The 17,315-nt window shown below is 37.4% G+C and overlaps 1 protein-coding gene across 2 annotated transcripts in view; it reads right to left on the bottom strand.

Annotated features, from left to right (window-relative positions):
- Window positions 1-6,188: 6,188 nt before the first annotated feature.
- The window catches only part of LOC129768605 (LIM/homeobox protein Awh-like), a 95,776-nt gene continuing 84,649 nt past the window's right edge, over window positions 6,189-17,315 (bottom strand). For both annotated transcript variants that reach the window (XM_055770356.1, XM_055770355.1), the window contains 4 exons: window positions 7,055-7,272; window positions 6,750-6,971; window positions 6,553-6,678; window positions 6,189-6,493 (listed from right to left, as the gene is read on the bottom strand). In XM_055770356.1, the coding sequence (XP_055626331.1) occupies window positions 6,468-6,493; window positions 6,553-6,678; window positions 6,750-6,971; window positions 7,055-7,272 (592 nt within the window). In that variant the 3' untranslated portion in view covers window positions 6,189-6,467. The remainder of the gene's footprint in view (window positions 6,494-6,552; window positions 6,679-6,749; window positions 6,972-7,054; window positions 7,273-17,315) is intronic.

Raw genomic sequence — 17,315 nt, 5'->3', positions numbered from 1 at the left:
AACTGAGGTTCACAAAAGTGGCGCCAAAATTGATTTGGTTTATATTTTTTTCTTAACTTTGCTTATTTTCCTTGAACAGAATGATATGCACGGTGGGTGGCTTCGATTGTTTTCCAGTGGTATTGATGTACAGGAAAACCTGTTTTTGTGCGGTTTTTTATGAGCGATTTTTTTGTGCGATTTTTGTGTGCGGTTTTTTTGCGCGATTTTTTTTGTGCGGTATATGAAAAGAAACACATTTGACGAGATTCCTTTCAATTGAGTTTTTTCGATAGTTTATATGCATTTCAGTGCGAAAAAAGTATATTTGCGTCTAAATTATTCACTTCTCAAATCATTCCCCTCCTTCCATTAAAAGCTCTGAGTTGCGCATAACTTGTTGCTGTTAGAAACAAGTTTCGATATGCAAGTAAAAGTACATCACAGCCACGCGCATCCGAAAGGGCAAACTGTCCCAACGCACAGCAGGGAAACAAAAGGAAAACGAACGACGAACGGCGTGGATTTGAGTTATTTTCTTGAGGGAAACCTTTTTTATGCGGCCCCTATCTACCGCACCAAAAATTGTTTTTTCAACTTGTGTACCGAACGCGATTTTTTAAAGCTACTGGTGAAGTTTTGCACGATTTTCCCACAAAAAAGATTTGCCTGTATTTAGATTGTATTTCGCCGCTTCTTTAGTTGTTCCTTTTGGTCGGTACTATTCGAGGATCACAAATTGGGCCAATCAGAACGTGGGATTTAAAGCGTTTGGATGATGATCGACGTTTCAATTATTTGTTTCAAAAAATATTATTTTCTCTAATGTGATAGAGGCGTAGAAATTCTGAATACATGTACAGTTTTTAGATTTTCATTTTACACATTATACCTTCTTGAGTTTTCGGGTGAGGAATACATGCATATGTGAGAATGCGTATGTATACGTGTGAATATCAACACTCTTTACAATCCTCGTAGGATTGGACGATCTCGGATCGATTTTCAGAAGATCGATCTTTTCCATTTCGATGTCCGATTTTTTTTACTGGAGAAAATCGAGAAAATCGATTTTTTTTTGCTTTTGATGATTTCGATCTTAGATTTCGATCTTTCTGTAGATTTGTTTTTCAGTATACATCGATTTCAATCACACCAAAGTCTACCTAACAATTTTTTCAAACATGGTGTCAACCTTTGGATCCCATCTTCTACGATTTATTTCCGTACAAATGCTGACAGAGACAGAACTAGCAGCAGTTACTGAAGCGATGTACTGAAACAAGTGGCTCATAGGACCACTGAACTAGATGTTGACATCAATTCCAGGTGAAAATTTGTTTTATAGAACTGGCACCGAAATCGAGAATCGGCTTCGACTAAATGACAGACATATGTCACGATTGGCTTTTATGGGATCGTTGTCAGCTGAGTTCTGGGCGGATACTAATTGTTGAGCTTCTAATAATGCTTTTTCAATTAATGTATTTAATAAAATGACTCCTTGGCGGCACAAAATGAATGCCATGGACTTTAAAAATTTGTCTGGTCTGCACGCTGAGGAACAAAACAAAATGCTTTAGATGCTTCATTATGAATATGAACTTTGTATTCCCTGCTTGAAGAAAAGACAACACTTCTATGGAATCACCAAATAAATTGGAAAAAAGCTTTCGATTTTTCTAAGATCGTTTCGACAAAGATCGATTCTTTAGTACCGATTTAATCAGTTGATCGATCCCTACGCCTCTTGGAAAATCGATTCGAGAAGATAGATCTTCCTAAACCGTCGTACCTACAAACGCAAAAAAAAAATATGAATCGTTCATTCTGAGCGTCGCATAGCGTTTTGTACTTCTGGGTCGTTTTGCGACGAAGTGCTCTTCTAATTTACTCCAAACTTTGGAAAATCGATTGAAAAACGGGTGAACGTATTAATATGAAACGTTCACAGATATTCCGAAGATACATTAGGCTAACAATATGCCTAATTAATTAATTTTTCATTCGAACAAAAATATCTCTGTATATGAAAGGTTCTACAAGAATGTTCTAGGAACTAAAAGAAAGCTAAAATGTGGTAGTTCACAAAATCTTTGAAAAAAACAGAAAAAAATCTATTTTTCATTTCTACACTGTATGGTTTCCCACTACACCTACACTAGGGAGCCAATGGATGTATGGGAAAAAATCGACCCTAAAATTTCAAAAAATTACCTTATACAAAATGTTCATCACCTCGAAAAAAAAACACCCTAGCAGAATATCAGCTTAATCGGAATTAAGGAAGAGTGGCGCATCGCGGTCAAAGTTTGTGTTTTTTGAAAATCGAAAAATCACCCTGTAAATCTTGACGTGTCATGCAATTTTAAGACAATTAGCTTCAAAAAAATTTAAGCCCTGATTTCCGGTGTTTTTTGGTTTTAAAAAAAAAAACTCAAATTTTAATGTCTTGTTTTAATGACACTAGTAAACGAAGACCGATTGAGCTAAGACTTTGCATTGGGTATATTATCGGTCAAATCAATATTACGCAACAAGTTCCGAATGAAAAATCTAGATAACTATTTTTTTTGGTATCCAAAATCATACGTTTCGTCTCGTATTCCGAAAAAAAACCCCAGAGTGTCGAAATTTGACAAAAAAAAAATTTCGAGATGACACTAGATCACGACGTTTTATGCAATTTTAAGACATTTGGCATCAAAACTTTTTTTTCAAAAACCCCAATTTTCTTTACTCCCCCCTTGGGTGATTTTTCAATTTTAAAAAAACTCAAACTTAGGGTATTTTTTCGAGGTGGTGAACATGTTTTATGGGGTAACTTTTTGAAATTAGAGATAACCATTTTCACACATTAAAATAAAAAATATGTACGTAAAATATTTTAATACCTGAAAGCTTTCAAATGATGTATATCTCATCTGTATGCGTTAATTTTTCGCGAATTTACTCTTTATGCACTCTGTTCCTCTAATTTTCTTGTTGAGTGTATAAAAAAAGTCGAGTTATAAACATTCGTCCTTTTATTATTTCGTCACATGTTCGATTTTTAGATTTACCTGAAATCCGATCAAAGTTATGCAAAGTTGTGTTGTTGCCATGTAAAATCCCATAAATTAAGCTTATACGGTACAATTGAACATGCGAGTCGGCCTAGTCAGTTACTACAGTGCAGCTACCCACACCGTGTGAACACATCATGCCGTGAGATTTTTTTTCTGTTCTTCCATTATCCAGTTAGACCGGACAGCGGAGATAGTTGATTGATCATTGTTGAGTTATTTATAGAACAGCAGCCCGATGTGTTCTGCAGTGCAGAACAGTTGTATGGATGAATCGATCTTATTTCTGCTGTGGATCGATCTCCATCGCTGATGGTTGTTGCGCGGAAGTAGTTATTCTGTAACAACACAAAGATGGTCAATGAGGGCCCTGAGTTTTGAACTCACGATCGATCGCTTACTAAGCGAACGCGCAATGTGGCTACGGAGACCCCCTAAGAAACACTTAACGTTTCGCATAATGAGGCTTAGTTTAGTTGGTAAGGCATATTTTTCAAAGCTACAAAAGGTCCCCTTCAAAAGCAGAATGTGATAAGGTGTTTTAGTTTTAGTAAATAGAACATTGTAAGTCGTTATCCACCACTGACCACTTTGCACCCTAAACATCGAAGTAATTTCTATGCGAATTAATCGTTTAAATAAAACAAAAGATCTGTTTACCTATCCTGGAATATTCGAACAGTCGTCCAAACTGGTAATATGTCGTAAATGTCGAATATATCAGATCGAATGAACTAAATTTCACGAAAAATTCCTTAAATGCGATGCGCACAAAACTACGGCCGGATGGCTACCGAGAGAGCAATTTCTGTTTTCATTTATATTTTGACATGCGACAGTTCTACTGAAGTACGGGGCTGCTCAAAAGTCATGAAAATCTTCAAACATAATGTGACTATCAATACGGCATCTATAGTCTATAGTTATACTACCAAACAAGCAGGTGACCGCTTTGCACCCACTACCCCTACTTTTTTTTGACCTTCCAATCAGGGTTCGGTAAAGTCATATTCAACTGAGCATAGTTAGCGAATTTGCCTTCGTATTCAATTAGAAATAAGTTTTGGCTTCTTCTAGCAGTTTCTTCGTCAACATGACTCAATAGTCATTCGGGCGTTTAGTTGCTATCTCACTCTATGACTCGACTATCTATTTCATTCTTCCCAGTCAAATGGACTTCTATTCACATTGATGTGATTCCCCCCAAAAAGAATTCGTTTCTCTCTCTCATGTATCACGTATACATGTATCAATGTTTGAGTTCAACGTGGTTTAACATATACTACAAGTGAGCACTGATAAATTGTGAATTTTGTTGATATAAACCTGCTTTTCTGTATGTTTTTTTCACAAAATTGAACTCGAAGACAAAGTTAACAGGAATTTCGTTTAGAATTCCTTCCAAACTGCAAGCTATTTTACAAGCTATTTACTAGTAAGGTAAATGACCTTAGTTTTTCCAATTTGGGGTGTTTTTACTAGTAAAGTAAATGCAAATCGGGGTTTCTTCATGAAAATCACACATAATCGATACGGGTTTGGGTTTGTTTAAAAGCCCCAAGTCTCTAGTTGCTAATACTACCATAAGGTGTTGAAATTATTAATTTTTTTATGTTTTTTAACAATTTTCCTTAAAGAGGAATTATGTTCATGGTTTGACCGCCTCCGATCATGGTTTGTCCGGTTTTAGAAATCACCATTCTGAATGAAAACATTCGAATTCACAAGTAGATGTTGCATGTATCATTGCTTAAGTTTACTGTCATCATATTGATCCATTCATATTAATAGAAATCATGTGGACAAAATAACATTATTGAATTGGACAACTCATGATCAGAATTTAGTTCATCAAAATGCATTAATTCAATGGTTTAGCTATGTAAATCTGATACAAATGGTGTGCAAGCATGGTGTTTACAATATTTCTATGTGTTATAATCCAGAAAAGATCTGAACACGTGCCAAATAATCAGCTGGTGGTCGATTAAAAGTTAGCACGAATGAGGGGCGCATTGACACAAATAGAAGGTGTATTTTATAATCCTTCAAAACATGTGATTCCGTAAAAATATACTATAAAACTACTGTAAATCATGAAAAAGACAATTTTATCTATATGTTTTGAAACTAAAATAAAATTCGAATACTTTATTCGACTCTAGAGCGCTGAATTAGAGCATTCAAAAAAGTGGGCAAACCATGATCATATTTTCGACTGGACAAACCAAAATCATTTACCTTACTAACTCGAGGACCTTTATAGCATACCCGATAACTGTCTAAGTTCGTTGGTTTGAGTTCACGGTGGTAAACAATAAATAATGATGTAACTACTTTTTTGCATCAGAAATCAAGTTTTCGTTTCACATAAAGTGGATGTAAAAATAAGATTTTGTACTCGGGTAACGAGATTCATGTCAGGGGGAGTAGAAGTGTGGATTGAAGTCAGGTTGAATGAAGGGACAGATTTGTATTCATTAGTCACGTCCATCAATATAACCATTGACTAGAATAGTTCATCAGTCATTCTCGCTCTCAACACTCGTCAATTCATTTTCTAGTCAATTCAAACCATGTTCCCGTCGAATACCGAAGCTGTCGAAGCGACGCTACTGAGAGGAGAGTCGATTTTCATTTCGAAGTCGATTCCAGGTCAATTATCTGTAAAACTACTTACTGTTTCAGATTATTTGATTGGTATTTGAAAAATTGGCTGGCATCCCTGGCAAACTCGTGCAGTAGATTCTAGATTCACGTCAGCAACTTACACCGTGTGAACGGACTAGCTGAATCAACTGATTGTCAAACGAGTTCAGCGGGTCAGTAGCTGTTCACTATCATGTCAGATACTAGCAACGTTTAAATGGACCTTTGAGGTACGAATAACTTCCCCATTTACCAAAGTCTTCCAATATAACACGATAGCGATAACTTTCTGTTTCGAATTAGTTCGGAAGCTTGAACGATGCTGATCAACGATGGAATGAACACTTATGTTTAGATGAGATATATAAAGTATAAAATGTATGAAACAATGAAATGCAAACTTATTCGAACAACAAGATTATTTATTTACAGTTCAAGATTAAAATCTAACAAGGTTACTTTTCTCTACGGTTGATATATCAAAATTCGTACAGAAAATGGTTTGTCGCGGTCGCACTGTAAACATCTTCAAAAACAAAATCTAATACTGTAGTAAAATACTCTCTAAACAAATAGATAATAAATATAATATAAAATCCCAAATGATGTGTTTCTTTGGTTTCCAAGACCCCAGGGTCATCCAGTCACAGGTGGATCTGTAAATTTGGTGACCATTGTGATCTCGGCAGCAATTGTCTCGTCCTCAGCTTAGCAATCATCCGTTAGACAGCGCGCTTCCGGTGGCAAGTGTAACAGTGATTGCATTCCCATATGTTACACCATCAGATTGATGAGATTGACTGTTGAGAGGAACGAATTGGATACAGAATGTTGTTTCGTGAACCTATAAGTAACTCACCGTGTGAGTTGAACATGGATGGCGGTTTTCCCATGACATGGTCGTTGTCAGCGAGAGTTGTGTTGCTGTTGTTGTTGAGATCCTGCCGGAGCGCATTGAATACTGCCATATTGTGGTCGCGAGGAACTGGGAAAAATGAGAAAAAAAAACATTCCTTTGATCACTTCTAAATTTTGTTATTTTACACCGTAACTCACTATGCGTGTGCTTCTTCTGTCTCGCTCGAGAGTTCTGGAACCAAACTTGGGTGACCCTCTTGCTCAGTCCCGTCAGGTGGGCGATTCTCTCCAGATCCTGCCCATCGGGGTTGCTATCAATTTGGAAGTTCGTCTGCAGAATGTGGAGCTGCTCCTCGGTGAAAGTCGTACGCACTCGTTTCGATTTGTTTTTGCTGAACCCATCTATGCTGCTGCAGCCATCTGCGCGATACAGTTTTTTATGCTCAAATTATGTTTCATTAAATATCTATAAAACAACAGTATCAATAAAAAAATAAACTTACCGTCGCTCGAATTGGAACCTTCATCCGCCGTATCCATGTAGTGGGTCTTGCACATGACTTTGTCATCAATCAACGCGAACTGTTCACCGGTCGATAGCTGGCGACCGCAGGTGTCACAGGAAAAACAGGCCAGATGGAATACCAGTTCCCGAGCCTTCCGCACCCAGTCAGAGGGAGCGATCGAACGGGAACACTTGGAACACTTGGCGCCGAACGTTCTGTGGGGAATAGAAGAGGGAAGACATTGGGACAGTTATTCTTCCTGGGTGATGATTTGAAAGTTTCACTATGATGGCGCCAAGGAAGGTACACTCCGTCCATCCGTCAACAACATTGTTGACCGTGAAACAACAACTTGATATCTGCAAATCAACGAAGTATGTGCTTATGTTGTTCCTTCTATTTACAGTTTGATTGAAAGCAGAACGTGAAGCGGAGGAAAATCCCTACACGAGCTCTCCTTGGCATGTTTATATCCAATAACACTTATTGAATAAACGTCAGATAAAATACTCTGATATAATAATTTCATTTTCATATAAATAAATAACTGTCATAACAAGTCACTTTGCTCAGCGTCCTCCACCCACCCCTACTGGACGCGACCCGCAGAAGGGGACTTAAAGAGATGGATTTGCCTTTCTTCCCCGGGCTCACCTCATTTTTCATAGAGAAGAGAAGAAAACTTATTGAGATTGCATTGACCAGCCGAAGTCTCAATACTCATTGAGTGTGCATGTGCGATCGTGCAGCATAAACACACATCAAAAGGGTACACTAAAAGCGAAAGATTAATAATCTCTCGCGCGAGTGGAAGAATTGAATCCGAGGGGGAGAACGAGGTCGGGTGAGAAGTGAGTTATCTGAACCGTGGACACGTGAAAAGGAATGTGTACCCTTTTCAGCAAAACCAGCAAAATATAAGCGGAGAAAAAAAACAGTCCAACCGACCAAGCGATTCAGAGAGCGAGAAACGAATATCAATAAATTATTCCACTTTATAAGCCCGGCTAAATGATTAATTTCCTCCGATCAATAAGGCACGAACATATCACACGAATTCACCACCGGTAGAGTGAAACAGTTCAACATTTTGTGTTTTGAGTCATTTCATGAAAATATCTCACTTCAGGACCGGAGGAATTGGTCATTCGAAGTGTGGCGCGGCCTTTCTGAGGGGAATACTCTTTCTCGAGCCCGAAGTGGTACTGTTGTGGCTGCGAACTTGAATGTCTGAGCTCACCGTGTGAGTTATGATCGCGGGCTTTTGTTTGGTTCTGCGGCCTTCGCGTTTGACTGACAGGTCCTGTGTGAGACCTTCGAACTTCAACGGTTATTAATGTTTCACAACTATTGAATATTTTCGGTGGTTGTGCGAGTGCTGTTGTTTCTAGTTACTAACTAACCTCAATGATGGCTGTGGACAGGTTTTGTTTAAGTGAATTGTGATCAACATTCGGGATTTGCAATTACAATTTTTATTCTGGAGCTTACACTCTATAATCGCTCCTAACATTGACGGGTTTCAAGCCAAATCGCCGCAAGGATTCAGTTTGGTGTGAATTATCATCTCAAAATAATAAACTTTTATTATGATCTCACTTGGGACATTATTCGAAAATAAAAGCAGAAAATCAGACGTCTACGAGCATATTTATCATTGCCGCAGAGGGGCCGCTGGAAATTTCACAGTCAGGGCTTCACAATTTCGAAGCTAAACGATGAAAATGATTTTTTTACTTCTTTTTTTCTCTTCAGCCAATTCAATTTCGATTGTTTGTATTCACTAGGCATATAGAAACATCGTTTCTTCAATTTCGTTTTCGTTCAGTTGTCCTTTCCTTCGAATTTGAAAGCGAACGCTTTCATTTGACGATTGAATATTTGTCATTTGGGCCATATGTCACTTCCAGCTTCACATGTGAAAGGACGATCGCTGCTTTCAATTGAAAAGAAATATCAAATTGCAAAATGCTAGAAGAAGAGACAATTTACTTGATCTAGTATTCGAGTTCTTGGCAGAATCGCACAAATTAACTCATAAATTGGTTTCACAGCACTGTAATGAGCGCTTCATCAAGTTTGCGTCAAACGTTTTACCATTACTCAAGGATGCTCAAGGATGCGTTGAATTTGCGGAAAAAGAGTAAACAGATTCAACAATTCTAAAAAATATCTAACACTGTGGAATCCCATGTGGTCCTTTTAAGTTCAAAGAGTGGTCTAGAAACACTATTGGTACGCAATATTGCCACATCTGAATATGTACCTGAGGGGTTGAAAATCTTTCTCATCTGTACCTTTTTTATCAAAAATCTGGACCAAAAATCTCTACCATCGAAAATTTTCGCTGTAGACAAAAATCTATTTTATTACCATGAAAAAATGTTCATGTATTTACTACAAATTCTACATTTACATTTGGCACATTTGTCATTCGTGTGTTTGATGATGGTTATACATATTTTTCTGAATCTAGATTACATAGTATCATTCATTAAAATTTTCGAGATGTTTAATCAATTCTTTTGATCTCAAAAATTGTCTTTTAGAGCTTATTAATACCAACATTTTGCGATGCAGAACATGTCAATATCTTAATCCTGCTCAAAGTTATTGATGGGGTTTCATCCAAAAACTCATGATTCCAATTTTAATTTACTCAAACACAAAAAATAACATAGTTTTGAAAATCACATATTATATAGAGTGAAATTCGTTCTTTCAAATTTCGTCAAGAAACATTTTTTATGTTTGCCCCAGAAAGAATGACAAACAAATGAAAAGAGCGTGTTTTTTGGAAGAAATATAAATAACTTTGAGTAAAGTTGAGATATTGACAAGTTCTGCATCGAAAAATGTTTGTATTAGTAAGCTCTAAAAGTCTTTCGAAGACAGTTTGCATGTAAAATTTTAAATATAAAAGTTAGAGCAAAAAACAGTTTTTTTCATGGTGACCCTAACGTAACTTAGAAACAAGGCGCTATATCGGTTATTTCAAGAGATACAGGAAAACTTTGTTCTACAAAGACGTCTCAAATAATTGGTGCTACAACAACTATGTTAACCTCTATCTCTAAAGATAAGAAAGTTATATTTTTTATTTCATCGACAATTTTGGTCACCCTATTTTTGATAGCATAAAAATGAGCGCTCTATCATATGTAACAACTTTGTCTAAGACAGTTTTTGTCTAGAGAATAACTGTCAAGCTCTGAATGCTTATTTCCACTTAAATGCATCTCCTGGACCATTGTGCATTGTGTTAGCAAAACGCACTCCGGAGTGCAAAAATGCATTATAAGAACCGTCAGTTTGCATATATCTACAATGCAGATTTCCCCAACTCCTTGGTTTCGAAGTCTGTGTGGTGGAAACACATCCCGGTCTGCAAAAATGCAAGTGAGTACAAAAGTACCCTCAGTTTGCATCTATTTTGTAATGCCGATTTCCCCACCGCTTATATACAGATTCATGTCATTTTAATAGCCTATTTTGGAAGCAATTTTAAGGCTATTGGAAGAAGTTTTTGAATCAATCAGTAACTAGCATTTAACACGTAGACATTTTATGTTTCGAATGAAGCGTTTATCATACTATTTCGTTCAGTTATTTAAGAGGTATTAACGCTCGAAGTCTTGTTGCTCCGGCGTAACGCTCTCGTAGACGTAGTTCTACGTCAAAATAGTCATAATGATAACCAACAACACAACAATAACCAGAGAACGCAACAACAAACACCAATCTGGATCCCAGAGCTCCTCCGAGGAGGGGGATCGCAAACCGAGCGAGGGTAGCCAAACAAGCCCAAAACATCGGCGATAATTCGATCTTGCTGTAATATGCAAATTTGCAATTCAGGAGCAAAACAGTTTTCATTCCGCGATACGTAGGGGATAAAACGAATGCGATTTACACTTCCATGTTTGTGCTCAACAAAGTCCTGAAGCTTGTTTCCGAATGTTTCTCGTCACCCGTCTCCGTCGTCCTCGTTCCGATTTGCAAAGTTGTTTGGTGTTTTTTATGTTTATTCCTGTCTGTCGTCTTACTTGTGCTGATGTTCATTCCCAGCACTTCGCGAAAGTGTCGTTTGAATGAGTCAGACTCCCTACGGTTCCGAAACAACGATATCGCCTCGTGGAGCGTCGCCTCAATTAAAAATAAATAAATAACAAATAGGATAAATAAAGAAAAGACGCGCGCGCAAGTCTCGCTACACGCGGAGACATGGCTCTCGCGAAAATAATAAAACTAAAGTCTAACAATCAGCGCTGGTTATTAGGCGCACGGTCAGAGAAGAGGAAGAAGAAAAAGTTGCCGTGAATAAGACGGAAAGAGTTTAATTAAAATTGAAACGAGAAGAAAGGAACAAGCACACCGGGAGTAGTTTAGGCTGTGTTTATGTCTTCTAAACGGATTTAAAAACGAGACTAACCAGTATGGTAATGATGGCGTACAACAGCCTGGAAAAATCAGCAAATATGGTTCTAGTTTTCGTTATGCGTGTAAAGCACTTATCTCAGTATGTTTGCTTAATCAGATTGATGTTTTGAAGTAAAATTTAGTAACTTTGGAATACGGTGTTGGAATTAAATGCGCGAAAAATCATTTAATAAGTTGTAAATACGCAATTCGAGTCATTGTAGGGGAGATCCTTCGGGTAACTTATTCAGAACCTTCAGGAATTACAATAGAGCACTAGGCGCGAACGACCCCATAATATTTCTGATCGAAATATGACGCTTTATTAAATATGCGCCGTTTTGTTCGCAAACTTGTTGCCATTCAGGAAGCAACTTCATTTTCGCCCCCTTATAAATTCTCCCCTCCTTATTTGCAAAAAAAACAGACAGCCAGTTTTCGCAAGCCTCTTTTGAGACCAACTTAGTATCACCAAGAGCGTTTTGCATGGACCGGAAGAGATGATAATCACTTGGAGCCAGGTCCGGACTATACGGTGGATGCAATAGGACATCCTATCCGAGCTCCCGTAGCTTCTGGCGGGTCATCAAAGATGCGTGAGGCCGAGCGTTGTCCTGGTGGAAAACAACACCATTCCTATTGATCATTTCTGGCCGCTTCTGGTCAATCGCCTGCTTCAAACGGTCAAGCTGCTCACAGTAGAGAACCGAGTTGAGGGTCTGGCCATAGTTGAGCAGCTCATAGTGGATGATTCCCTTCCAATCCCACCAAACACACAGCAAAACCTTCCTGGCCGTCAATCCGGGCTTGGTGATGGTTTAGGCCGGCTCACCGCGCTTCGGCCACGACTTTTTTCGCTTTAGGTTGTCATACGTGATCCACTTTTCATCACCAGTCACCATCTTCTTCAAAAATGGGTCGAGTTCGTTCCGTTTCAGCAGTGCATCACAGGCGTTGATTCGACCTAAAAGAATTTTTTTACGTCAACGCGTGTGGCACCCATACATCCAGCTTTTTTTGGAATCCAATCTTCTGCAAATGGTTCCAAACGGTTTTATGGTCAATACCCAGTTCCTGGTCAATCGAGCGAGTGCTCACATGCCGGTCTACTCGGATGATTTCAACGATTTTATCGGTTTCCACGACGATTGGCCTATCAGTACGGGTAGAATGAAATCGATCAAACCAACACTGTGCTGTGCGAATCGTTACAGTATCGGGTCCATAAACTACACGATTTTTTTCGGCCGTCTTCGTTGCAGTTTTACCTCGCAGGTAGTAAAAACCTAAAATATGGCGAATTTCTTTCTTGGTGGACTCCATCTTTGACGCGCTATAACTTTAGACTGAAAAGGACAATCACAACACTGTCAAAACGACACTTGTAGCACAGATTGTCGTCTTTAAATAGCCGTATAGCATAACCCGATGCGATAAGTACAACACCAGATATGTTTAACCCTCTACAGCCCAAGCCCGCCTTTAGACGGGCTTCGCGGATTCTCTTTGTAAATTATTCAGACATTATTTTCATGTTTATGTTCACCCCCACTAGAAAGTCTTTAGAATATTTTCATCTATCACACATACACATTGTTTTTATGCTGGCAGCTTTCTGCTAGGAGTATTTTATGTTGAAAGTTGGAAATTCGAGATAAAAGTGGAGTAGGTTTTTCTAGACAAATAAAAAACTCGGGCGGTAGTGGGTTAAGTGTTGCCATATACTGACAATATACGACATTTCTTTTTCCCCAACCCAATATATCGTCGATTCGAGCCATCATAGAGGAGTTCTTTCGATAATATTTTTAGGTAACCTAATATTAATAATCTCCGGCCGTGTTAACATAATCACATCACTTACCGCAGTGAATCCTGATTCTTAATCCTTCTTACTAACAACTGTCCCGTCCACGGAAAAGGCTAGGGAACCACGCTATAGAGGCGACCCTTCTGGCCTTTGGGCAGCGAATATCATACTAACATTCCCTCTCCTCCTCTGATGACTGTAAGTCATTCTGTGTGTTCTTTGTGCAATTTGGTTGGTTCAGGTCAATCACGGAGAGCAACTACGAATTGTACAGTCTACCCAAGCTCAAGCTCAAGCTTTGGAATAACGGTGTTGGAACTAGGAACAGTGGATAAATAAGAAAAATTGCTACAGAGTTTGACAAAATTAATAAACGATTTCATATTCATATTCTAAATGATAGTTCATCAAAAAATTATAATCCAAAGGAAGACAACTTCTAAGTGTATTTACGAGCATATAAATACTATTACAGAGTAGATGTACATACACTCGATATTTATATTTTCGATTTCAAAAAATAATGATCACACAACAAATCGATGGGTAACTTAGAAAACTTGAGTAGATTCTGCGCATGGTTGAAATATTTAAAGTGAACCGTGATACAAATAATACTGCATTGAAAAAAATATTTAAATTGTTTACATCAATTTGAAACAATGGTTTTCGAGCCGATCGTTACTCATTTAAAGAATTGTAAGGGGTTGTGCCTAGGACACGACCGTATTTTCAACGTAGAACTACGGAATGATATTATTCAATCCGCTCGTTTATTACTTTGGCAAAAATTTTGGGCTTTGGTTTTGTCATTATTGTTTGTATTTGTTTTGTTATAGTTTTCATAGTCTCGGGACTAAGGGCGCTATTTTTTTAAATATGTTTTCTTGAAAGCCGAGGATTTTTTACATAACATATCCAAAATTTATCTTCGGAGACTTTATTTTTTATTCTTAAGTCATAATTTTTCAAAATTAACCGATGGTACGAAAAATAATTTTTCCCCTTTTATCCTAAAAGGACTTTTTTCGTAATCCGCCCAGTACTTCAAAAGTTATGAATTTTAAAAAAAAAGTCATCTTTGGTAAAAAGGGGCAAAAGTTGATGTTTCGGACCACCCTAAAATGGAAATGGTCACCCTAACGAAAAAATAGAAAAATACGGGTCTAATTTTTTGCGATAAAGAACAAAATTACCACTTTTCACGAAAATCTGAGAACCACTATATCGGTTTGGCATTGAATGGCTGTATGTGTATATGTGGATGAAATCAGCATTACGAATAAATCGCCCGCAACTGTGGTTTCATTCCATCCCATTTCATTCCAAAGCGCTTCTTTAGTTCATCCGCCTCTAGCCCTTAGAAGGGCCCTTATGGAAAGAAACGCTTCTACATACTCTTTGTTCACTTGTCCTTAAAAGACAATCCGGGGGATACATCCCGCGTAAAAGAAAACCGCGTAAATTCCAAAATCTGCGTAAAAATAAACCGGGTGAATTTCAAAACCCGTATAAAAATCTAACAAACAGTGAATTATTAATTAAAAATGCAACCCATTCTAATAATTGATTAACTAATTTTTTTGTATGCTGCAATCATGGTATGTGTATCTCCTTTTATTTCTTAGCTACTATTCAGTGCATTCCGAAACCCGCGTACAAAAAACTGCATACCGTATTTTCTCATATTCCGAACAGTCTCAAATTCCGAACACTTCATTTTTTAATGTAAGTTTACTAAACAATTATGTTATAAATAATTTAATGAAGGAAACACAGACATTCTATGAGATATAGGCTTTATTTTGACATAATTTACAGTTATCTATACAGCCTATAATTTATAATATTAGACATTTGCACAAAAGTGACAGTCAAAACCAATAATAAAATGTTTGCGTTAGCAAATTCCGTAAAAAACAAGCATCGTTCATTTATTAGTTTTTGTAGTTGTTTCAACTATTTTGTTTGCTGTTTTCATGTTAAGTGCTAGAGAATGTATGAACCTACAGTATATGGGTGAAAAAAATATATTTTGTGCAGAAATCTTTATTAAAATTAATATTGAAGTAGTGTTCGGAATATGAATCAAGTTTCTACCCAAGATTCAAAATCCGAACACTTCATTTTCAAATGCAAATTAACTGAACTTTAATGTTATAAATAATTGAATAATTAAAACCCTGAAATTCTTTGGGTAATAGCCTTTATTTTAACATCATTTACAGGTATCGATACAGCTTGTAATTTACAATATTAAACATTTGCAAAAAAGTGACAGTCAAAATGTTTGCGTTAGCAAATTCCGTAAAAAACAAGCATTGTAATTGTTCAGTTTTTGTAGTTCTTTCAACTATTCTGTCTGCTGTCTTCATGTTAAGTGCTAGAAATGGCAAGAATCTACACTAAATGGATGAAATAAAATGATATTTTATGGAGAAATCTTCATTAGAATTAGTGTTCGGAATATGAATCAAGTTTCTACGCATGATTCAAATTGTGAACACTTCATTTTTAAATGTGTATTAACTGAACTTTGATGTTATAAATAATTTAATTTTTAAAACCCTGAAATTCTTTGGGTTAAAGGTTTCATTTTAACATCATTTACAGGTATCGAGTATCGATATGGTCCCGAAACCATGTAAACTATAAGAAACAAATACAATCAATAATTACAAAAGCAAAATCCTTTTTTTTTTGCGAGCATGAAATTTTTCCAAAAAAGACTAGCTAATTGACTTTAATTTGATATATCGACCATATGAATCGGTCCAGTAGTTTAAAAGTTAACTTTTTTTTTTAAATTATATTTTTGCTGTACGGAATTTGAGACAAAAGTGATTAAACATATTTTTAGTTTTTCACCATGAATATGTATTTGTAAATCAATTTTATTGTAGTCAAATGAAAAAGAAGGCTCCATTGTAACTAAAAATCATTAAATTCAAAAATAAACCGCGGAAATTCCAAAAACCGCGTAAAATAAAACCTCGCATAAAAAACCGCGTAAAAAGCGACTTTAGTGTATAATAAATCGAAACTTATCACTATGAACTGTATTCGATAAATCACCTCCGCGCATTACCGAACCCACTCAAGCAGTCGTCCTTGTCCAAATAGCCTCGGTGTCCGCATGATAAATGTTCGCAGATGCAACACGATACGTGCGCTTATCATCGGCTAATCTACACGAAAGGAGCATACAAAGGCTACAAATCTGCTACAAGAGTACGAGCAGAACACAAAGCCCCACACATCCCCTTCGAAAACACCGATTTTGCTGCTGCTGCAGCCGTCGTACAATAAATCATAAACACATTACACGAGATACGAAACACATTTATCACTCACTATGCATCACTCAACCAGGTCCAGCGTGTAGGTCTTCTTGATGCTGCCCTCACTTTATATACTTCCAGAGGTCTCGGCCAGCACGCAAGTGGCCATTTATTTAATCGCAAACCAAACGGATTCAGCGATTGTGTTATCGGAGGGACAGAAGTGTTCATAAGTACGAGCACGTGTTTTGAAATTTGATAAACAGAACTTCAGTATAGTAAATTTTCATAAATAACGAACACTCATGGCAACACGCAATACCTGTCAACCGGTTGAAACAGAGGCATCGAAATGTATCGCTGTCGATCCAACGGCGTTATCCGGTCCAGAAGGCGAGAAGGCGAGTGAAGGTTACACAGACACACGGCACAAGATCTAATCTCGGTCAAAACACATGCAATACTTGTGTATCCCCCACACCTTCCCCCAGACAGAATCCGAGAACATCGTGGAATTTGTTTCAAATGGAGCTTTCTTTATCGTTCCGTTCATAGCGTATAAGCTGCTTATATCAAATGGAGAGAAAAAAAACACAGTAAACAGCAACAACGGGGATTGCACATGTGCTCTCGCATTAGCATCGGTTGGCTCACTTACTAAGCATTCCTGGCAAGATTACATGCTGCTGCTGCTGTTGGACCTGCTGGAAGACTGTGGGTTGAAATTTCACTCTTCCCCAAACTTTTG

The sequence above is a fragment of the Toxorhynchites rutilus genome, chromosome 2 (genome assembly GCF_029784135.1).
Source record: "Toxorhynchites rutilus septentrionalis strain SRP chromosome 2, ASM2978413v1, whole genome shotgun sequence".
NCBI classification, from domain to species: domain Eukaryota; kingdom Metazoa; phylum Arthropoda; class Insecta; order Diptera; family Culicidae; genus Toxorhynchites; species Toxorhynchites rutilus.
Note: the sequence above shows the minus strand (reverse complement) of the source record. Positions and strands in the feature narration are given on the sequence as shown.